The sequence below is a fragment of the Bombina bombina genome, chromosome 8 (assembly GCF_027579735.1).
Source record: "Bombina bombina isolate aBomBom1 chromosome 8, aBomBom1.pri, whole genome shotgun sequence".
NCBI lineage: Eukaryota > Metazoa > Chordata > Amphibia > Anura > Bombinatoridae > Bombina > Bombina bombina.
The window spans coordinates 96,692,066-96,715,718 of NC_069506.1; the positions used below are offsets into that span (position 1 = coordinate 96,692,066).

Sequence of the window (23,653 nt, forward strand, 5' to 3'; positions counted from 1 at the left end):
ACCCCTGGTTTTAGGAAATTGTCAATCCCTGGCCTAGATCTATAAAGGAAAGCTATAGTTGCCATATGAAAAGAGTATCATACTTTTAACATACCCTCCATAGGATGGCCCCAAGTTGGGAAAACTTTTATTTAGCAGGTAGAAGTCAGCTAAAAGGAAGACCGTGGTTAACTCCATTAGTTTTCTATAGCGCTTGCATTCCCTCAGTTCCTGTACAGGTACAGGTTCCTAGAGCTGACAGACTGCGCATGCGCATCCTTTAACCCAACACCCAGAGTGATTTATGGAAAATAAAGGTTATTCTGCTTTGGCCATATTTCATTTTTAGCTGCAGTTTGTGCTGTATATGTAGATTACTGTATGTGACGTGTATTACATATGTGTAGTTCCTTTACGCTGAATACAACATTTCAAATTTGAAAGAAAAAATAAGAACTAACTTTATATTTCTGTACTGTGAACCATCAGATACTTTTTACAGAATTTCTTGATGTTATTTAGGTGTCAGTTTTTGATATTCCTTCTTTGTGGGATTTTTTTTTTTTTTTATTTTTAAACATTTTTATTGAGGAAAAAGAAATGTGAAAAGATCATATAAAGTAAACAATACCGCAATTATTTGATATACAAGAATAATGATAATCCTCATTTTTCAGCCCCTAAAAGCACTAGTGCAGACCACTCTTGGGCCTTGTCTATTAACTTGATAAAAGTCCAGGGGTTTATATTAAACATGTAACTTAAGTGAAACTAAAAATAAGTAAACAGTTGTAACAATAAGTTTCTCCCCGTTATAAATTAAATCAGATCTCACTTGGATATTATGTGGCTTGGGGTGACGTTAAACATGTGTGGGAATATACATATGAAGAGATTACATCTGCATAAAAGTATGCTTAAATCACTTAATAATAAAGCTGCAGTTGCCTAATTATATCAACAGGAGAATGTAAAGTAAGGTGTATTATTAGTGGGGATGGTTGTTTTTTGTTGAAGTATAAGCATGACTGGAGTTATATCCGACAGGACCTCATAGGGAGATTGTCATAGAGGGCTATGGGGGGGGGGGGACTAAGCCTATATTTCAGAGCAGAGTTATTTTCTGTAGACATAAGGCAGAGCGAGCATAACCTATGGCATCATTACCAAATATAATGTAATTTATTTCTCTGCAAGGGACTGTAAACAGAACTCAACACTGTCCATTAAGAAGGGGAGGAGAGGGCAAGGCCCTGAACACAGCTGGGGGTTTGATGCCAAGATTTACACTTCCCCTCATGTCTATTAAGCCATGACAGTTCATATCTATAACTATATGTAGGAATCCCAACCCGCGGGGCTCTGAGACATGTGATCAGCCCGGTCGTCAAAACATAGAAAAGGCATTGTTTGTCAATTAAACTATAAAGGTTACCGTCTCCTCATGTTAGTGGCTACACATCCGCTCATAATGTCTGGGGGCAATATTAACAGTATATTCAGATTGGGTTCCCTCGTAATACAAAACCACCTTTTAACTTAATAACGTTGCCACTTGAACATATTAAAACAGAAAACAAGCAGATAAACTCGTAAACATATCTTGCCAACAGTGTCATTAGTTTATATAATATGGCAGGTTAGCACTTCTCTTTCAGCGGACCCCTCATCCCGTATCGAAACTCATGCATTTCTGAGCCAGCTCCGCCAAAGTGCGATGAGAACGCTGTGTACTTTTGTGATTGGGAAAGTATCTCCCAGACATGTATGCTATTGATCCGACGGCTATCAGTCCTTCACCGGGTTGTTTTATCCCCCCGCCTGGTATGCGGAGTATAATAGAGTCAATGTATCTGTGTCTCCATCGACCTGCAGCGGGGGAGTGCTAATGATTTTTCCCATGCTTGTCAGCAAGTCCACATGGTGCGGTGATGGATCCTCCAGATAAGTCAGGTTAGTGAAGGGAGAAACTGGGCAATCGGGTAATTGACACTGCAGATCAGTCTGATAGTTATGCGAGGTGCTCACAGTGTTAGCAGTTGGCTGAGGAATAGATGTGTAAAAGAGCTCCTTGTTTGGAATGGGTTGCAGAAATTGGTAATCTTCATCAAGCAGACCGCCGGGGCTTTCTTTGATACAAACAGGTTGTGGAGTTCCGACACAAGCTGCAGCACCCGGGCTAAAGAAATGTTTTGTTTCCAGCTCCGCTAATGTAGTTGCAGGCTCCTCCATCTGAAGCCCCGTATCCTTCTCTGCCATGTGTAGACGACCCATAAGGTAGTCGTAAGGTGCAGACTCCATGAGCCTGTACATAAGGGATGCAAGTCTTGCCGGGATGTCCTCCAAAAGCTTTAGGCAGTTCTCTCCCGCCATATTGTATTTTCTTTCATGTAATTAGCAAGAGTCCATGAGCTAGTGACGCATGGGATATACATTCCTACCAGGAGGGGCAAAGTTTCCCAAACCTCAAAATGCCTATAAATACACCCCTCACCACACCCACAATTCAGTTTTACAAACTTTGCCTCCGATGGAGGTGGTGAAGTAAGTTTGTGCTAGATTCTACGTTGATATGCGCTCCGCAGCAAGTTGGAGCCCGGTTTTCCTCTCAGCGTGCAGTGAATGTCAGAGGGATGTGAGGAGTATTGCCTATTTGAATGCAGTGATCTCCTTCTAAGGGGTCTATTTCATAGGTTCTCTGTTATCGGTCGTAGAGATTCATCTCTTACCTCCCTTTTCAGATCGACGATATACTCTTATATATACCATTACCTCTGCTGATTCTCGTTTCAGTACTGGTTGGCTATCTACTATATGTAGATGAGTGTCCTGGGGTAAGTAAGTCTTATTTTTTGTGACACTCCTAGCTATGGTTGGGCACTTTGTTTATAAAGTTCTAAATATATGTATTCAAACATTTATTTGCCTTGACTCAGAATGTTCAACTTTCCTTATTTTTCAGACAGTCAGTTTCATATTTGGGATAATGCATTTTAATTTAACATTTTTCTTACCTTAAAATTTGACTTTTTCCCTGTGGGCTGTTAGGCTCGCGGGGGCTGAAAATGCTTCATTTTATTGCGTGATTCTTGGCGCTGACTTTTTTGGCGCAAAAATTCTATTTCCGTTTCCGGCGTCATACGTGTCGCCGGAAGTTGCGTCACTTTTTGACGTTATTCTGCGCCAAAAATGTCGGCGTTCCGGATGTGGCGTCATTTTTGGCGCCAAAAAGCATTTAGGCGCCAAATAATGTGGGCGTCTTATTTGGCGTGAAAAAATATGGGCGTCACTCTTGTCTCCACATTATTTAAGTCTCATTTTTTATTGCTTCTGGTTGCTAGAAGCTTGTTCTTTGGCATTTTTTCCCATTCCTGAAACTGTCATTTAAGGAATTTGATCAATTTTGCTTTATATATATGTTGTTTTTTCTCTTACATATTGCAAGATGTCTCACGTTGCATCTGAGTCAGAAGATACTACAGGAAAATCGCTGTCAAGTGCTGAATCTACCAAAGCTAAGTGTATCTGCTGTAAACTTTTGGTAGCTATTCCTCCAGCTGTTGTTTGTATTGATTGTCATGACAAACTTGTTAAAGCAGATAATATTTCCTTTAGTAAAGTACCATTGCCTGTTGCAGTTCCTTCAACATCTAAGGTGCAGAATGTTCCTGATAATATAAGAGATTTTGTTTCTGAATCCATAAAGAAGGCTATGTCTGTTATTTCTCCTTCTAGTAAACATAAAAAATCTTTTAAAACTTCTCTCCCTACAGATGAATTTTTAACTGAACATCATCATTCTGATTCTGATGATTCCTCTGGTTCAGAGGATTCTGTCTCAGAGGTTGATGCTGATAAATCTTCAGTCAGATGGTACTTCGTTTAAGGATCCTCTAGATAGGAAAATGGAGTCCTTTCTAAGAAAAGCTTATCTGTGTTCAGGTAATCTTCTTAGACCTGCTATATCTTTGGCTGATGTTGCTGCAGCTTCAACTTTTTGGTTGGAAACTTTAGCGCAACAAGTAACACATCGTGATTCTCATGATATTATTATTCTTCTTCATACGAATCGACTTGTGTTGTTTCTTCAAGATCATGGTTGGAGGATCAATTTACCAAAAAGTTCTTTGATTCCTCAGACAAAGGTAACCTTTCTGGGTTTCCAGATGGATTCAGTGTCCATGACTCTGTCTTTAACAGACAAGAGACGTTTAAAATTGATTACAGCTTGTCGAAACCTTCAGTCACAATCATTCCCTTCGGTAGCCTTATGCATGGAAATTCTAGGTCTTATGACTGCTGCATCGGACGCGATCCCCTTTGCTCGTTTTCACATGCGACCTCTTCAGCTCTGTATGCTGAAGCAATGGTGCAAGGATTACACGAAGATATCTCAATTAATATCTTTAAAACCGATTGTTCGACACTCTCTAACATGGTGGACAGATCACCATCGTTTAATTCAGGGGGCTTCTTTTGTGCTTCCGACCTGGACTGTAATTTCAACAGATGCAAGTCTCACAGGTTGGGGAGCTGTGTGGGGATCTCTGACGGCACAAGGAGTTTGGGAATCTCAGGAGGTGAGATTACCGATCAATATTTTGGAACTCCGTGCAATTTTCAGAGCTCTTCAGTTTTGGCCTCTTCTGAAGAGAGAATCGTTCATTTGTTTTCAGACAGACAATGTCACAACTGTGGCATACATCAATCATCAAGGAGGGACTCACAGTCCTCTGGCTATGAAAGAAGTATCTCGAATTTTGGTTTGGGCGGAATCCAGCTCCTGTCTAATCTCTGCGGTTCATATTCCAGGTGTAGACAATTGGGAAGCGGATTATCTCAGTCGCCAAACGTTGCATCCGGGCGAATGGTCTCTTCACCCAGACGTATTTCTTCAGATTGTTCAAATGTGGGAACTTCCAGAAATAGATCTGATGGCGTCCCATCTAAACAAGAAACTTCCCAGGTATCTGTCCAGATCCCGGGATCCTCAGGCGGAGGCAGTGGATGCATTATCACTTCCTTGGAAGTATCATCCTGCCTATATCTTTCCGCCTCTAGTTCTTCTTCCAAGAGTAATCTCCAAGATTCTGAAGGAATGCTCGTTTGTTCTTCTGGTAGCTCCGGCATGGCCTCACAGGTTTTGGTATGCGGATCTTGTCCGGATGGCCTCTTGCCAACCGTGGACTCTTCCGTTAAGACCAGACCTTCTGTCGCAAGGTCCTTTTTTCCATCAGGATCTGAAATCCTTAAATTTAAAGGTATGGAGATTGAACGCTTGATTCTTGGTCAAAGAGGTTTCTCTGACTCTGTGATTAATACTATGTTACAGGCTCGTAAATCTGTATCTCGAGAGATATATTATAGAAAAAGGGTAGGGAAAGGGAGGCTAGTAGAGCCAGATTAATAATTCTTTACCTAGGACTGTATGGCAACGCCCAGGTGCAGACAAAACCTTATATGAAGGAAAAAATAATATCCAATGTGCAGACCCTTTAAATATTTAGATAATTATTATCAAAAAGGGAGATACTACAACAACCGCAATTAGATTGTTATAATGCATAGACAGGGATTGCAGCACATATTTTTTTATATAATTTTTAATTAGCTTTGTAAAATTCTAAAGCTCCGCTAAAATAGCGGTGTGTGTAGATATATACTCATTCCCCACATTCACATATGCCACCCAGCGTTAAAGTTGAATAGAAGGTAACCACTAAATTAAAGAACACATGAATCGATGGGTCAAGAAGCGTGTTTGGACAAATGCACAAGCACAGATTGGCTGTGCAATTTTATTTTAGTTCACACAGAATGAAACCAGAAGAGCAAACAGGTATCGACTGTTTAAATTGACAACACCTCCACTAGAGGGTGGTTACGTGTAGGCGTAAAATCCGCCACCATAGTGATCATTGAGGATCTTTGTCAAAACAACACATGTATATAGATAAACAAACAGTGAATTTATACAACCAATATTACTTTAAAGATGAAAAAATGTAATGCTTAAGTCATGTGCACTATACCTAAATTTGGCCAAATTGTGCAGGAAATGTCCTCAAAATTATTACTGATAGAGGACAATATAGTCTGTAGGGGGCTAGAGAAAGCAACACCTGTAACAGCGGGCACCACCAACTGAATGAGAGGTATCAGGTGTCATGTTATCACATATCAGGATCTATGTTTCTTAACCCCAGTGTATACAGACTATATTATAGAGTCTGGAAGACTTATATTTCTTGGTGTCTTTCTCATCATTTTTCCTGGCATTCTTTTAGAATACCGAGAATTTTACAGTTCCTTCAGGATGGTTTAGATAAGGGTTTGTCCGCAAGTTCTTTGAAAGGACAAATCTCTGCTCTTTCTGTTCTTTTTCACAGAAAGATTGCTATTCTTCCTGATATTCATTGTTTTGTACAAGCTTTGGTTCGTATAAAACCTGTCATTAAGTCAATTTCTCCTCCTTGGAGTTTGAATTTGGTTCTGGGAGCTCTTCAAGCTCCTCCGTTTGAACCTATGCATTCATTGGACATTAAATTACTTTCTTGGAAAGTTTTGTTCCTTTTGGCCATCTCTTCTGCCAGAAGAGTTTCTGAATTATCTGCTCTTTCTTGTGAGTCTCCTTTTCTGATTTTTCATCAGGATAAGGCGGTGTTGCGAACTTCTTTTGAATTTTTACCTAAAGTTGTGAATTCCAACAACATTAGTAGAGAAATTGTGGTTCCTTCATTATGTCCTAATCCTAAGAATTCTAAGGAGAAATTGTTGCATTCTTTAGATGTTGTTAGAGCTTTGAAATATTATGTTGAAGCTACGAAATCTTTTCGTAAGACTTCTAGTCTATTTGTTATCTTTTCCGGTTCTAGAAAAGGCCAGAAAGCTTCTGCCATTTCTTTGGCATCTTGGTTGAAATCTTTAATTCATCTTGCCTATGTTGAGTCGGGTAAAACTCCGCCTCAGAGAATTACAGCTCATTCTACTAGGTCAGTTTCTACTTCCTGGGCGTTTAGGAATGAAGCTTCGGTTGACCAGATCTGCAAAGCAGCTACTTGGTCCTCTTTGCATACTTTTACTAAATTCTACCATTTTGATGTATTTTCTTCTTCTGAAGCAGTTTTTGGTAGAAAAGTACTTCAGGCAGCGGTTTCAGTTTGAATCTTCTGCTTATGTTTTTCGTTAAACTTTATTTTGGGTGTGGATTATTTTCAGCAGGAATTGGCTGTCTTTATTTTATCCCTCCCTCTCTAGTGACTCTTGTGTGGAAAGATCCACTTCTTGGGTAGTCATTATCCCATGCGTCACTAGCTCATGGACTCTTGCTAATTACATGAAAGAAAACATAATTTATGTAAGAACTTACCTGATAAATTCATTTCTTTCATATTAGCAAGAGTCCATGAGGCCCGCCCTTTTTTTGTGGTGGTTATGATTTTGTATAAAGCACAATTATTCCAATTCCTTATTTTATATGCTTTCGCACTTTTTTATCACCCCACTTCTTGGCTATTCGTTAAACTGAATTGTGGGTGTGGTGAGGGGTGTATTTATAGGCATTTTGAGGTTTGGGAAACTTTGCCCCTCCTGGTAGGAATGTATATCCCATGCGTCACTAGCTCATGGACTCTTGCTAATATGAAAGAAATGAATTTATCAGGTAAGTTCTTACATAAATTATGTTTTTTTCACCCTTCTTGAGGGCCCGTCAGAGTAGGATATATGTAAAGAAAAAAAAAGAAAAACTTGACAGCTCACAGTCCTGTTAATGGTATGGATCGTAGAGACTCAGTAAGTCAGGTTGCTCCGACAGCACTGATCACCCGGCTCTACCCGGGGGGGAGGTGATTGCCTAGGGGTAGTAGGCCGCCGCCATAGGCCTTTAAGCTCCGATCTGGGCCTCCAGTATCATGAAAACAGCCAAAAATAAAAGGATATAGAGCCACGATAACCAATACCGTGGGGTGTTTGTACAATATGTGCTTGTTCTTGCTGATTAAAGATAATAACCGGCGGATTATTAAAGATTCCTCTGGAGCCCACAGAAAATGCGTCCTATCCAGAACACAGCTCGGACACGCCCCCCTTTGTGGGATTTTTATGGGGAAACTTGAAAGTTTAATGTTTTTAGATTGTCAAGAAGTGGGCTAGAATTTTGGAGTGACGTACCCAGGAACCAAAAGAAACATTGGCTTTTACATAAATATATATACACTCTGCGACCACTTTATTAGGTACAGCTACCTAGCAGCGTGTTGAGCCTCCTTTAGCCTTCAAAACAGCCCGAATTAATCTAATCATGGATTCAACAAGATACTGAAAACATTGTGGAGGTATGGTGTACCATGCAGACATGAATGTGTTACGCAACTCCTGAAGATTCGATGGAGGTGTAGGTCTTCAGTGAATAGCTCTTTTCAGCTCATCCCAAAGATGTTCAATAGGATTGAGATCCGAGGACTGAGCGGGCCACTAGAGCAAAGAAAAGTCATTGTCATTTCCAGAAACCATCCTATAGTGATGCGGGCTTTGTGCACGGCGCATTATCCTGCTGGAAGTAACCATCTGCCTGAGGATAAACTGTCAACATGAACGGATGCACGTGGTCAGCAATGATGTTTACATACACTTTGGCATTCAGAAGTGAATCTAGGGGTATCAATGGAAAACAACATTCCCCACACTATAACACCGTCCCCACCACCTTGCACAGTTTGTATCAGACATGACAGGTCCATGGAGTCATGCTGTTTTTGCCAAATTCAGAGCCTGCCATCAACATCACACACTAGGAACTTCGACTCGTCAGACCAAGCAACCTTTTTTTAGTATTCAATGGTCCAGTGCTGGTGTTGTTGTACCCACAGAAGGCGTGCTATCTTGTTCTTCTCTGTTAACAACAGCACCCGACGTGGCCGACAGCTGTTGTAGCCCATAAGATGCGCTTAGTGGTGCGTTGCGATATGTTTATCTCCGCACCAAGGTTGAATTCTGATGTTTCACGAAATTGTGGTCTGTCTGTTTGCTTGCACAAGTCTAAAGTTTTTTTAAAGAATCTTTATCTCAATCATGAAATCATAACTTGTATGTCCCCTTAAATGAACACTGACTCCAAAAAAAAAAACATTTTTCTATACTGATGGAGCTTTTTTTTTTTTTAACTGCCCCACGCACAAGCTTGTTAAAATAATAAGGAAATACACTAGCATATAGATACATGCAGAGACACCTGTTAAAGGGACTGGAAACCCAACATTTTTCTTTCATTATTCAGATAGAGCATATCATTCTAAACAACTTTCTAATTTGCTCTATTACCAAATTATCTTTGTCCGCTTTGTATCTTTTGTTGAAAAGCAGGATCATAAGCTCGTGCACATGTGAGAAGCACTATATAGCAGCAGTTTTGTAGGAATGTTATTCATTTGCAAGAGCACTATGTGGCAGCACTCTTCCCTGCCACGTAGTGCTCTAGACAACTACCTAGGTATCTCTTCAGCAAAGTATTACTATGGAAACAAAGCAAATTTGATAATTAAAGTGAAGTGGAAACTTTTTTAAGATTGTATGCTTTGTCTGAATCATAAAAGAATATTTTTAGGATTCATATCCCTTTAAAGGAATAGTCTAGTCAAAATAAAACTTTCATGATTCAGATAGAGCATGCAATTTAAGCAACTTTCTAATTTACGACTATTATCAATTTTTCTCTTGTAAGGTGTATCCAGTCCACGGATCATCCATTACTTGTGGGATATTCTCATTCCCAACAGGAAGTTTCAAGAGGACACCCACAGCAGAGCTGTAATATAGCTCCTCCCCTAACTGTCATAGCCAGTCATTCTCTTGCAACTCTCAACAACCTAGGATGTTGTAGGAGAGAGTGGTTAAATATAGTTAGTTTATTTTCTTCAATCAAAAGTTTGTTATTTTTAAATAGTACCGGAGTTGTGCTATTTTATCTCAGGCAGTAAATAGAAGAAGAATCTGCCTGAGGTTTCTATGATCTTAGCAGGTTGTAACTAAGATCCATTGCTATTCTCACATATGTCTGAGGGGATTACACAGATGAGGTAACTTCAGCGAGAGAATGGCGTGCAGTTTATTCTGCTATCAGGTATGTGCAGTTATAATTTTTTCTAGAGATGGAAAACACTAGAAAATGCTGCTGATACCGGATTAATGTAAGTTAAGCCTGAATACAGTGATTTAATAACGACTGGTATCATGCTTACTCCCAGGGGTAATACCCTTATGATATTGCAATATAAACGTTTGCTGGCATGTTTAATCGTTTTTATATATGCATTGGTGATAAAACTTTATTGGGGCCTAGTTTTTTCCACATGGCTGGCTTAAATTTTGACTAGAAACAGTTTTACTGAGGCTTTCCACTGTTATAGTATAAAAGTTACAGTTGGTGCAGTTAAAATTACAAACTGTGACATCCAGCTTCCCTCAGGAGTCCCCTGTATGCTATAGGACATCTCTAAAGGGCTCAAAGGCTTTCCAAAGTCGTTTATTGGGGAAGGTAGGACCACAGCTTGCTGTGGCAGTTGGTTGTGACTGTTAAAAAAAAAAACCAAAAAAAAAAAACGTCTATTTCGTTTTTTTGATCCGTTTTTTGAACTAAGGGGTTAATCATCCATTTGCAAGTGGATGCAATGCTCTGCTAGCCTATTACATACACTGTAAAAATTTCGTTTGATTTACTGCATTTTTTCACTGTTTTTCAAATTCTGACAAAATTTGTTTCTATTAAAGGCACAGTACCGTTTTTTATATTTGCTTGTTAACTTGATTTAAAGTGTTTTCCAAGCTTGCTAGTCTCATTGCTAGTCTGTATAAACATGTCTGACATAGAAGAAACTCCTTGTTCATTATGTTTAAAAGCCATGGTGGAACCCCCTCTTAGAATGTGTACCAAATGTACTGATTTCATTTTATGCAATAAAGATCATATTCTGTTTTTAAAAAAAATTATCACCAGAGGAATCTGACGAGGGGAAAGTTATGCCGACTAACTCTCCCCACGTGTCAGACCCTTTGACTCCCGCCCAAGGGACTCACGCTCAAATGGCGCCAAGTACATCTAGGGCGCCCATAGCGTTTACTTTACATGACATGGCGGCAGTCATGGATAATACACTGTCAGCGGTATTAGCCAGACTACCTGAACTTAGAGGTTAGCGAGATAGCTCTGGGGTGAGACAAAATGCAGAGCATACTGATGCTTTAAGAACCATGTCTGATACTGCCTCACAATATGCAGAAGCTGAGGAAGGAGAGCTTCAGTCAGTGGGTGATGTTAATGACTCAGGAAAGATACCTGATTCTAATATTTCTACATTTAAATTTAAGCTTGAACACCTCCGCGTGTTACTTAGGGAGGTTTTAGCTGCTCTGAATGATTGTGATACCATTGCAGTGCCAGAGAAATTTTGTAGACTGGATAAATGCTTTGCAGTGCCGGTGTGTACTGATATTTTTCCAATACCTAAAAGGTTTACAGAAATTATTAATAAGGAATGGGATAGACCAGGTGTGCCATTCTCTTCCCCTCCTATTTTTAGAAAAATGTTTTCCAATAGACGCCACCACACGGGACTTATGGCAGACAGTCCCTAAGGTGGAGGGAGCAGTTTCTACTCTAGCAAAGCGTACTACTATCCCTGTCGAGGACAGTTGTGCTTTTTTAGAGCCAATGGATAAAAAATTAGAAGGTTACCTTAAGAAAATATTTATTCAACAAGGTTTTATCCTACAGCCCATTGCATGCATTGCCCCTGTCACTGCTGCTGCGGCGTACTGGTTTGAGTCTCTGGAAGAGGCTTTACAGGTAGAGACTCCATTGGATGACATACTTGGCAAACTTAGAGCACTTAAGCTAGCGAATTATTTTATTTCTGATGCCATTGTTCATTTGAATAAACTAACGGCTAAGAATTCTGGTTTTGCTATACAGGCGCGCAGAGCGCTATGGCTTAAATCATGGTCAGCTGACGTGACTTTAAAATCTAAGCTACTTAACATTCCCTTCAAGGGGCAGACCCTATTCGGGCCTGGTTTGAAGGAGATTATTGCTGATATCACGGGAGGAAAAGGTTGTGCCCTTCCTCAGGACAGGTCCAAATCTAGGGCCAAACAGTCTAATTTTCGTGCCTTTCGAAACTTCAAGGCAGGTGCGGCATCAACTTCCTCTAATAATAAACAAGAGGGAACTTTTGCTCAATCCAAGACGGTCTGGAGACCAAACTAGACCTGGAAAAAAGGTAAGCAGGTCAAAAAGCCTGCTGCTGCCTCTAAGACAGCATGAAGGAACGACCCCCTATCCGGTAACGGATCTAGTAGGGGGCAGACTTTCACTCTTCGCCCAGGCGTGGGCAAGAGTTGTTCAGGATCCCTGGGCATTGGAAATTATATCCCAGGGATATCTTCTGGACTTCAAAGCTCCCCCCCCCCCCCCAAAAGGGAGATTTCACCTTTCACAATTATCTGCAAACCAGATAAAGAGTGAGGCATTCTTACACTGTGTACGAAACCTCCTAGTTATGGGAGTGATCCATCCAGTTCCAAAGGAGGAACAGGAACAGGGTTTTTACTCAAATCTGTTTGTGGTTCCCAAAAAAGAGGGAACCTTCAGACCGATTTTGGATCTAAAGATCTTAAACAAATTCCTCAAAGTTCCGTCGTTCAAGATGGAAACTATTCGTATCATCCTACCACTGATCCAGGAGGGTCAATATATGACTACAGTGGATCTAAAGGATGCTTATCTTCACATTCCGATACACAAAGATCATCATAGGTTTCTCAGGTTTGCCTTTCAAGACAGGCATTACCAGTTGTAGCTCTTCCCTTTGGATTAGCTACAGCCCCAAGAATCTTTACAAAGGTTCTAGGGTCGCTTTTGGCGGTCCTAAGGCCGCGGGGCATAGCAGTAGCCCCTTATTTAGACGACATCCTGATACAGGCGTCAAACTTCCAAATTGCCAAGTCTCATACGGACGTAGTACTGGCATTTCTGAGGTCGCATGGGTGGAAAGTGAACGAGGAAAAATGTTCTCTATCCCCACTCACAAGAGTTTCCTTTCTAGGGACTCTGATAGATTCTGTAGAAATGAAAATTTACCTTGACGGAGTCCAGGTTATCAAAGCTTCTAAATTCCTGTCTGGTTCTTCATTCCATTCCGCTCCCTTTGGTGGCTCAGTGTATGGAAGTAATCGGCTTAATGGTAGCGGCAATGGACATAGTGCCGTTTGCACGCTTACATCTCAGACCGCTGCAACTATGCAGGCTCAGTCAGTGGAGCGGGGATTACACAGATTTGGCCCCTCAACTGAATCTGGACCAAGAGACCAGGGATCCTCTTCCCTGGTGGCTATCTCGGGTCCATCTGTCCAAAGGTATGACCTTCGCAGGCCAGATTGGACTATTGTAACAACAAATGCCAGCCTTCTAGGTTGGGGTGCAGTCTGGAACTCCCTGAAGGCTCAGGGATCGTGGACTCAGGAGGAGTCTCTCCTTCCAATAAATATTCTGGAACCAAGAGCGATATTCAAGGCTCTTCAGGTTTGGCCTCAGTTAGCAACTCTGAGGTACATCAGATTTCAGTCGGTCAACATCACGACTGTAGCTTACATCAACCATCGAGGGGGAACAAGAAGTTCCCTAGAGATGTTAGAAGTTTCAAAAATAATTCACTGGGCAGAGATTCACTCTTGCCACCTATCAGCTATCCATATCCCAGGTGTAGAGCACTGGGAGGCGGATTTTCTAAGTCGTCAGACTTTTCATCCGGGAGAGTGGGAACTCCATCCGGAGGTATTTGCACAACTGATTCTCCGTTGGGGCAAACCAGAACTGGATCTCATGGCGTCTCGCCAGAACGCCAAGCTTCCGTGTTACGGATCCAGGTCCAGGGATCCCAAGGCGACACTGATAGATACTCTAGCAGCGCCCTGGTCTTTCAACCTGGCTTATGTGTTTCCACCGTTTCCTCTGCTCCCTCGACTGATTGCCAAGATCAAGCAGGAGAGAGCATCAGTGATTCTGATAGCACCTGCGTGGCCACGCAGGACCTGGTATGCAGATCTAGTGGACATGTCATCCTTTCCACCATGGTCTCTGCATCTGAGACAGGACCTTCTACTTCAGGGTCCTTTCATCCATCCAAATCTAATTTCTCTGAGGCTGACTGCCTGGAGATTGAATGCTTGATTTTATCAAAGCGTGGCTTCTCCGAGTCAGTTATTGATACCTTAATACAGGCACGAAAGCCTGTCACCAGGAAAATTTACCATAAGGTATGGCGTAGATATCTTTATTGGTGTGAATCCAAGGGTTACTCATGGAGTAAGGTCAGGATTCCTAGGATTTTATCTTTTCTCCAAGAAGGTTTGGAAAAAGGATTGTCAGCTAGTTTCTTAAAGGGACAGATTTTTGCTCTGTCTATTCTTTTGCACTAGCGTCTGGCAGATGTTCCAGACGTTCAGGCATTTTGTCAGGCTTTAGTTTGAATCAAGCCTGTGTTTAAACCTGTTGCTCCACCATGGAGCTTAAACTTGGTTCTTAAGGCTCTTCAAGGAGTTCCGTTTGAACCTCTTCATTCCATAGATATCAAACTTTTATCTTGGAAAGTTCTTTTTTTTTTTTTTTTTTGGTAGCTATTTCCTCGGCTCGTAGAGTCTCTGAGCTATCTGCCTTACAATGTGATTCTCCTTATCTGATTTTTCATACGGATAAGGTAGTCCTGCGTACCAAACCTGGGTTCTTACCTAAGGTGGTATCTAACAAGAATATCAATCAAGAGATTGTGGTTCCATCCTTGTGTTACACAATCTGGACGTGGTCTGTACTTTAAAGTTTTACTTACAAGCTACTAAAGATTTTCGTCAAACATCTGCTTTGTTTGTTGTCTACTCTGGACAGAGGAGAGGTCAAAAGGCTTTGGCAACCTCTTTTTCTTTTTGGCTAAGAAGCTTAATCCGCTTAGCCTATGAGACTGCTGGACAGCAGCCTCCTGAAAGGATTACAGCTCATTCCACTAGAGCTGTGGCTTCCACTTGGGCCTTTAAAAATGAGGCTTCTGTTGAACAGATTTGCAAGGCGGCGACTTGGTCTTCGCTTCATACTTTTTCAAAATTTTACAAATTTGATACTTTTGCTTCTTCGGAGGCTATATTTGGGAGAAAGGTTTTACAGGCAGTGGTTCCTTCCATTTAAGTTCCTGCCTTGTCCCTCCCTTCATCCGTGTACTTTAGCTTTGGTATTGGTATCCCACAAGTAATGGATGATCCGTGGACTGGATACACCTTACAAGAGAAAACACAATTTATGCTTACCTGATAAATTTATTTCTCTTGTGGTGTATCCAGTCCACGGCCCGCCCTGTCATTTTAAGGCAGGTAATTTTTAAATTTAAACTACAGTAACCACTACACCCTGGTTCCTCCTTTCTCGGCTTGTTTTCGGTCGAATGACTGGCTATGACAGTTAGGGGAGGAGCTATATTACAGCTCTGCTGTGGGTGTCCTCTTGCAACTTCCTGTTGGGAATGAGAATATCCCACAAGTAATGGATGATCCGTGGACTGGATACACCACAAGAGAAATAAATTTATCAGGTAAGCATAAATTGTGTTTTCTTTGTTCTCTTGGTATCTTTATTTGAAAAAACAAGAATGTAAGCTTAGGAGCCGGACCATTTTTAGTTCAGTACCTGGTTAGCACTTACTGATTGGTGTCTGAAATGTAGCCACAAATCAGCAAGCGCTACCCAGGTGCTTAACCAAAAATGGGCTGGCTTCTAAGCTTACATTCAAATAAAGATTACCAAGAGAAAGAAGAAAAATTGATAATTGGAGTAAATTAGAAAGTTGCTTAAAATTGCATCTATCTGAATCATGAAAGTTCAAAGGGACACTGAACCCAATTTTTTTCTTTTGTAATTCAGAAAGAGCATGCAATTTTAAGCAACTTTCTAATTTACTCCTATTATCCATTTTTCTTCGTTCTCTTGCTATCATTATTTGAAAAAGAAGGCATCTAAGCTTTTTTTTTTTGGTTTTAGTACTCTGGACAGCACTTTTTTTATTGGTGGATGAATTTATCCACCAATCAGCAAGGACAACCCAGGTTATTCACCAAAAATGGGCCAGCATCTAAACTTACATTCTTGCATTTCAAATAAAGATACCAAGAGAATGAAGAACATTTGATAATAGGAGTAAATTAAAAAGTTGCTTAAAATTTCATGCTCAATCTGAATCACGAAAGAAAAATTTTGGGTACAGTGTCCCTTTAATTTTAACTAGACTACTCTTTCAAGGCAGAATGTCTTGCAGTGAGACCTCTGAGGACTAATGGGTTAATGAATACTAAATCTTTCTGACAAGCCTTCGTCTCATAACTACATCAATTTAGCATTTTAGTGCAATACTGTGCGCATAGGTGTATCTGTGTAATTTGGTTGTATCCAGGTAATTTTTTTATTGTGTTGCTGTTTATTATAGAGAATAAATGCTAGTAATATACATTACTGCACATTGTATCATAATTGTCTGTTTTAATTCCACCGCATTTTCTAAATCTTTTTTCTCTCTCTCCATATCAGCGTCTATAAATGTTATTTGTTTCACGAAGCGAAGAAAATAAATGAATATTTTCATAAATGAATTGTGTTTTCAATTACAAAAATGTGGTTGAAAGACAAGACCCATTTGCTTGGGGCTGAAATTTGGATTTCATTTAGAACCAACGAGAACTTTGAAATAAATACTTTTATTTTATTTATTTATTTTGTAAAGCGTTCAGATTGGGTTTGCAGTTTCTGAACACAATTTTATGTCATTTCTTTTGGTATTTTTGGAATCACATGAATGCTTAAAGGGACAGTCAAGTCCAAAAAAAACTTTCATGTTTCAAATAGGGCATGTCATTTTAAACAACTTTCCAATTTACTTTTATCACCAATTTTGCTTTGTTCTTTTGGTATTCTTAGTTGAAAGCTAGACCTAGGAAGGCTCATATGATAATTTCTAAGCCCTTGAAGGCCTCCTCTAATCACATGCTTTTGTATTTGCTTTTCACAGCAGGGGAGAGCTAGTTCAGGTAAACCCTATAGATAACATTGTGAGCACGCCCGTGGATTGTGGCAGACACTGCACTAATTGGCTAAAATAAAAGTCAATAGATAATAAATAAAATGTCATGTGATCAGGGGGCTGTCAGAAGATGTTTAGATACAAGTTAATCACAGAGGTAAAAAGTGTATTATTATAATTGTGTTGGTTATGCAAAACTGGGAAATGGGTAATAAAGGGATTATCTATCTTTTAAAACAACAAAAATTCTGGTGTTGATTGTCCCTTTAAGTCAGAGGACTTAATAGTGAGGTACCTGTGTTCTGTGCAGTTGGCCCTTCGATACCCTTTGACCTTGTCACACTGCCCAAGGAGATGTTGCATTAATGACATCTAATGCATTAACACTGAGGTGACAAGCTAATTAATTAAAGTGGGTACAGGTGCATTACTGCTATCTCGGGAGGACAGACAGATGACACAAGCAAAATGCAGCTGGGAAAGGGAGTTGGGAGCATTTTGAGGATTGTGTTATTGTTATCCAGTAAAAAAATATAAACTTTTTTTTTTTTTTTTTTTAGACCGCTGCGGCAAATGCCAGTTTGGAGCAATCTGCGAGGCAGAGACAGGCCGTTGTGTTTGTCCGACAGAATGTATTACTTCGGCTCAACCTGTGTGCGGCACTGACGGAAATACTTACGGCAGTGAGTGTGAACTTCACGTACGAGCATGCACTCAGCAGACAGATCTGCAAGTGGCTGCACAAGGAGATTGCAGTAAGTGTTTCTGTGCAAATACTAAAGCAAACTAAAGTATGTTCACTCTTTAAATCGATAGAAAGGTCAAAATTAAAACGTGCTTGTTCATTTCAAAGTGGTTTTGATGACACAAATGATGTCTTTGCAGAGGCAATACACACTGTCTGAGCTTGAATACTGGTGCACGGACCCTGGCAGGATATGTGTGTATGCTGCATAAAAACAGTAATAATTGTTTACTACAAGCATTTTTGCTAATGGAAGTATATTGCACAAATGCTTCTATTTTAAAGGGACAGTCTAGTCCAAAATAAACTTTCGAGATTCGGATAGAGCATGTCATTTGAAACAACTTTCCAATTTACTTTTATCACCAATTTTGCTTTGTTCTCTTGGTATTCTTAGTTGAAAGCAAAACCTACGATGTTCATATGTTAATTTCTAAACCCTTGAAGGCCGCCTCTTCTCTCAGGGCAATTTGACAGTTTTTCACCACTAGAGGGTGTTAGTTCATGTGTGTCATATAGATAACACTGTGCTCAAGCACGTGGAGTTCAAGTGAGCCAGCTCTGATTGGCTACAATGGATGTCTGTCAAAAGAACTGAAATAAGGGGGCAGTTTGCAGAGGCTTAGATACAAGGTAATCACAGAGGTAAAAAGTATATTTATATAACAGTGTTGGTTATGCAAACTATGGAAAGGGTAATAAAGGGATTATCTATCTTTTTAAACAATAAAAATTCTGGTGTAGACTGTCCCTTTAAATTAAAATACATTTATGCACTTTTCAATTTTGACCTTTCTATCCCTTTAATAAGTTTTATTATTATGTTACTCAAACATTTTCTATTATGCGTATGAAAGAGCAAGATTTAAAAAATATATATTTTGCATGAGAAATGAAATCGGATGTAAACACTATTTTAATTGAAACTAAAGTGACTGTATCAGTAATGCTCTTCCAACTACTCATCAGTGGCTGATGCAGAAATGCCTTTGAAACTATGACTAGAAAATGATGGTTTATTCAGGAGCATGAGTTAAAGAAAAAACAGGAAATAAAACTGTATTAATTGGTGAAATATTCTCTTTTATATGAAACAAAATAGAAACGACTTCAGTCTTCAGATCAGCAAAAGGTTAACAGAGCCACATTAAAGAGAAAGTAAACACATTGTAATTACAAGATATTTCTGTTGTTCTGCTAAAAAAAATATATATAATCCAAGCCTTAACATTTTTAAAACAACAATTTCTCCAACATAGGTGTGTCCGGTCCACGGCGTCATCCTTACTTGTGGGATATTCTCTTCCCCAACAGGAAATGGCAAAGAGCCCAGCAAAGCTGGTCACATGATCCCTCCTAGGCTCCGCCTTCCCCAGTCATTCTCTTTGCCGTTGTACAGGCAACATCTCCACGGAGATGGCTTAGAGTTTTTTGGTGTTTAAATGTTGTTTTTATTCTTCAATCAAGAGTTTGTTATTTTAAAATAGTGCTGGTATGTACTATTTACTCTGAAACAGAAAAGAGATGAAGATTTCTGTTTGAAAGAGGAAAATGATTTTAGCAACCGTTACTAAAATCGATGGCTGTTTCCACACAGGACTGTTGAGAGGAATTAACTTCAGTTGGGGGAAACAGTGAGCAGACTTTTGCTGCTTGAGGTATGACACATTTCTAACAAGACGTAGTAATGCTGGAAGCTGTCATTTTCCCTATGGGATCCGGTAAGCCATTTTTATTATATGAGAATAAAGGGCTTCACAAGGGCTTTAAAGACTGGTAGACATTTTTCTGGGCTAAAACGATTGATTTATAAGCATTTTTAATACTTCATAGCTTTGAGGAGTTATTTTATTCTTGGGAATTATGTAAAATAACCGGCAGGCACTGTATTGGACACCTTTTTCACTGGGGGCCTTCTCTAATCATAGGCAGAGCCTCATTTTCGCGCCTCTATTGCGCACTTGTTTTTGGGAAGCAAGCCATGCAGATGCATGTGTGAGGAGTTCAGATACATAGAAAAAGCTTACTGAAGGCGTCATTTGGTATCGTATTCCCCTTTGGGCTTGGTTGGGTCTCAGCAAAGCAGATACCAGGGACTGTATAGGGGTTAAATATAAAAACGGCTCCGGTTCCGTTATTTTAAGAGTTAAAGCTTTCAAATTTGGTGTGCAATACTTTTAAGGCTTTAAGACACTGTGGTGAAATTTTGGTGAATTTTGAACAATTCCTTCATACTTTTTCACATTTTCAGTAATAAAGTGTGTTCTGTTTAAAATTTAAAGTGACAGTAACGGTTTTATTTTAAAACGTTTTTTGTACTTTGTTATCAAGTTTATGCCTGTTTAACATGTCTGAACTATCAGATAGACTGTGTTCTGTATGTGGGGAAGCCAAGGTTCCTTCTCATTTAAATAGATGTGATTTATGTGACACAAAATTTAGAGAAAATGATGCCCAAGATGATTCCTCAAGTGAGGGGAGTAAGCATGGTACTGCATCATCCCCTCCTTCGTCTACGCCAGTCTTGCCCACACAGGAGGCCCCTAGTACATCTAGTGCGCCAATACTCCTTACTATGCAACAATTAACGGTTGTAATGGATAATTCTATCAAAAACATTTTAGCCAAAATGCCCACTTATCAGCGAAAGCGCGACTGCTCTGTTTTAGAAAATACTGAAGAGCATGAGGACGCTGATGATATTGGTTCTGAAGTGCCCCTACACCAGTCTGAGGGGGCCAGGGAGGTTTTGTCTGAGGGAGAAATTTCAGATTCAGGGAAAATTTCTCAACAAGCTGAACCTGATGTTTTTACTTTTAAATTTAAATTAGAACATCTCCGCGCTCTGCTTAAGGAGGTGTTATCTACTCTGGATGATTGTGAGAATTTGGTCATTCCAGAGAAATTATGTAAGATGGACAAGTTCCTTGAGGTCCCGGGGCCCCCCGAAGCTTTTCCTATACCCAAGCGGGTGGCGGACATTGTAAACAAAGAATGGGAAAGGCCCGGCATACCTTTTGTCCCTCCCCCTATATTTAAGAAATTGTTTCCTATGGTCGACCCCAGAAAGGACTTGTGGCAGACAGTCCCCAAGGTCGAGGGGGCGGTTTCTACTCTAAACAAACGCACTACTATCCCTATAGAAGATAGTTGTGCTTTCAAAGATCCTATGGATAAAAAATTAGAGGGTTTGCTTAAAAAGATGTTTGTTCAGCAAGGTTACCTTCTACAACCAATTTCATGCATTGTTCCTGTCACTACAGCAGCGTGTTTCTGGTTCGATGAACTAGAAAAGTCGCTCAATAAAGATTCTTCTTATGAGGAGATTATGGACAGAATTCATGCTCTCAAATTGGCTAACTCTTTTACTTTAGACGCCACTTTGCAATTGGCTAGATTAGCGGCGAAAAATTCTGGGTTTGCTATTGTGGCGCGCAGAGCGCTTTGGCTAAAATCTTGGTCAGCGGATGCGTCTTCCAAGAACAAATTGCTTAACATTCCTTTCAAGGGGAAAACGCTGTTTGGCCCTGACTTGAAAGAGATTATTTCTGATATCACTGGGGGTAAGGGCCACGCCCTTCCTCAGGATAGGTCTTTCAAGGCTAAAAATAAACCAAATTTTCGTCCCTTTCGCAGAAACGGATCAGCCCCAAGTGCTACATCCTCCAAGCAAGAGGGTAATACTTCTCAAACCAAGCCAGCCTGGAGGCCAATGCAAGGCTGGAACAAGGGTAAGCAGGCCAAGAAACCTGCCACTGCTACCAAGACAGCATGAGATGTTGGCCCCCGATCCGGGACCGGATCTGGTGGGGGGCAGACTTTCTCTCTTCGCTCAGGCTTGGGCAAGAGATGTTCTGGATCCTTGGGCGCTAGAAATAGTCTCCCAAGGTTATCTTCTGGAATTCAAGGGGCTTCCCCCAAGGGGGAGGTTCCACAGGTCTCAATTGTCTTCAGACCACATAAAAAGACAGGCATTCTTACATTGTGTAGAAGACCTGTTAAAAATGGGAGTGATTCATCCTGTTCCATTAGGAGAACAAGGGATGGGATTCTACTCCAATCTGTTCATAGTTCCCAAAAAAGAGGGAACATTCAGACCAATCTTAGATCTCAAGATCCTAAACAAGTTTCTCAAGGTTCCATCGTTCAAAATGGAAACCATTCGGACAATTCTTCCTTCCATCCAGGAAGGTCAATTCATGACCACGGTGGATTTAAAGGATGCGTATCTACATATTCCTATCCACAAGGAACATCATCGGTTCCTAAGGTTCGCCTTTCTGGACAAGCATTACCAGTTTGTGGCACTTCCATTCGGATTAGCGACTGCTCCAAGAATTTTCACAAAGGTACTAGGGTCCCTTCTAGCGGTGCTACGACCAAGGGGCATTGCAGTAGTACCTTACTTGGACGACATACTGATTCAAGCGTCGTCCCTACCACAAGCAAAGGCTCATACGGACATTGTCCTGGCCTTTCTCAGATCTCACGGGTGGAAAGTGAACGTAGAAAAAAGTTCTCTATCTCCGTCAACAAGAGTTCCCTTCTTGGGAACAATAATAGACTCCTTAGAAATGAGGATTTTTCTGACAGAGGCCAGAAAATCAAAACTTCTAAGCTCTTGTCAAGTACTTCATTCTGTTCCTCTTCCTTCCATAGCGCAGTGCATGGAAGTAATAGGTTTGATGGTCGCGGCAATGGACATAGTTCCTTTTGTGCGAATTCATCTGAGACCATTACAACTGTGCATGCTCAGTCAGTGGAATGGGGATTATACAGACTTGTCTCTGACGATACATGTAGATCAGAGGACCAGAGATTCACTCCGTTGGTGGCTGACCCTGGACAACCTGTCACAGGGGATGAGCTTCCGCAGACCAGAGTGGGTCATTGTCACGACCGACGCCAGTCTGGTGGGCTGGGGCGCGGTCTGGGAACTCCTGAAAGCTCAGGGTCTTTGGTCTCGGGAAGAATCTCTTCTCCCGATAAATATTCTGGAACTGAGAGCGATATTCAATGCTCTCAAGGCTTGGCCTCAGCTAGCAAAGGCCAAATTCATTCGGTTTCAATCGGACAACATGACGACTGTTGCGTATATCAACCATCAAGGGGGAACAAGGAGTTCCCTGGCGATGGAAGAAGTGACCAAAATCATTCAATGGGCGGACACTCACTCCTGCCACTTGTCTGCAATCCACATCCCAGGAGTGGAAAATTGGGAAGCGGATTTTCTGAGTCGTCAGACATTTCATCCGGGGGAGTGGGAACTCCATCCGGAAATCTTTGCCCAAATTACTCAATTGTGGGGCATTCCAGACATGGATCTGATGGCCTCTCGTCAGAACTTCAAGGTTCCTTGCTACGGGTCCAGATCCAGGGATCCCAAGGCGACTCTAGTAGATGCACTAGTAGCACCTTGGACCTTCAACCTAGCTTATGTATTCCCACCGTTTCCTCTCATCCCCAGGCTGGTAGCCAGGATCAATCAGGAGAGGGCATCGGTGATCTTGATAGCTCCTGCGTGGCCACGCAGGACTTGGTATGCAGACCTGGTGAATATGTCATCGGCTCCACCATGGAAGCTACCTTTGAGACGGGACCTTCTTGTTCAAGGTCCGTTCGAACATCCGAATCTGGCCTCACTCCAACTGACTGCTTGGAGATTGAACGCTTGATTTTATCAAAGCGAGGGTTCTCAGATTCTGTCATTGATACTCTTGTTCAGGCCAGAAAGCCTGTAACTAGAGAAATCTACCATAAAATATGGAAAAAATATATCTGTTGGTGTGAATCTAAAGGATTCCCATGGAACAAGATAAAA

The 23,653-nt window shown here is 40.8% G+C and overlaps 1 protein-coding gene across 3 annotated transcripts in view; it reads left to right on the forward strand.

The window, feature by feature from the left end:
- Positions 1 to 23,653, forward strand: part of AGRN (agrin) — a 735,367-nt gene that overhangs the window by 519,271 nt on the left and 192,443 nt on the right. For all 3 annotated transcript variants that reach the window (XM_053690462.1, XM_053690463.1, XM_053690464.1), the window contains one exon: positions 17,648 to 17,842. In XM_053690462.1, the coding sequence (XP_053546437.1) occupies positions 17,648 to 17,842 (195 nt within the window). The remainder of the gene's footprint in view (positions 1 to 17,647; positions 17,843 to 23,653) is intronic.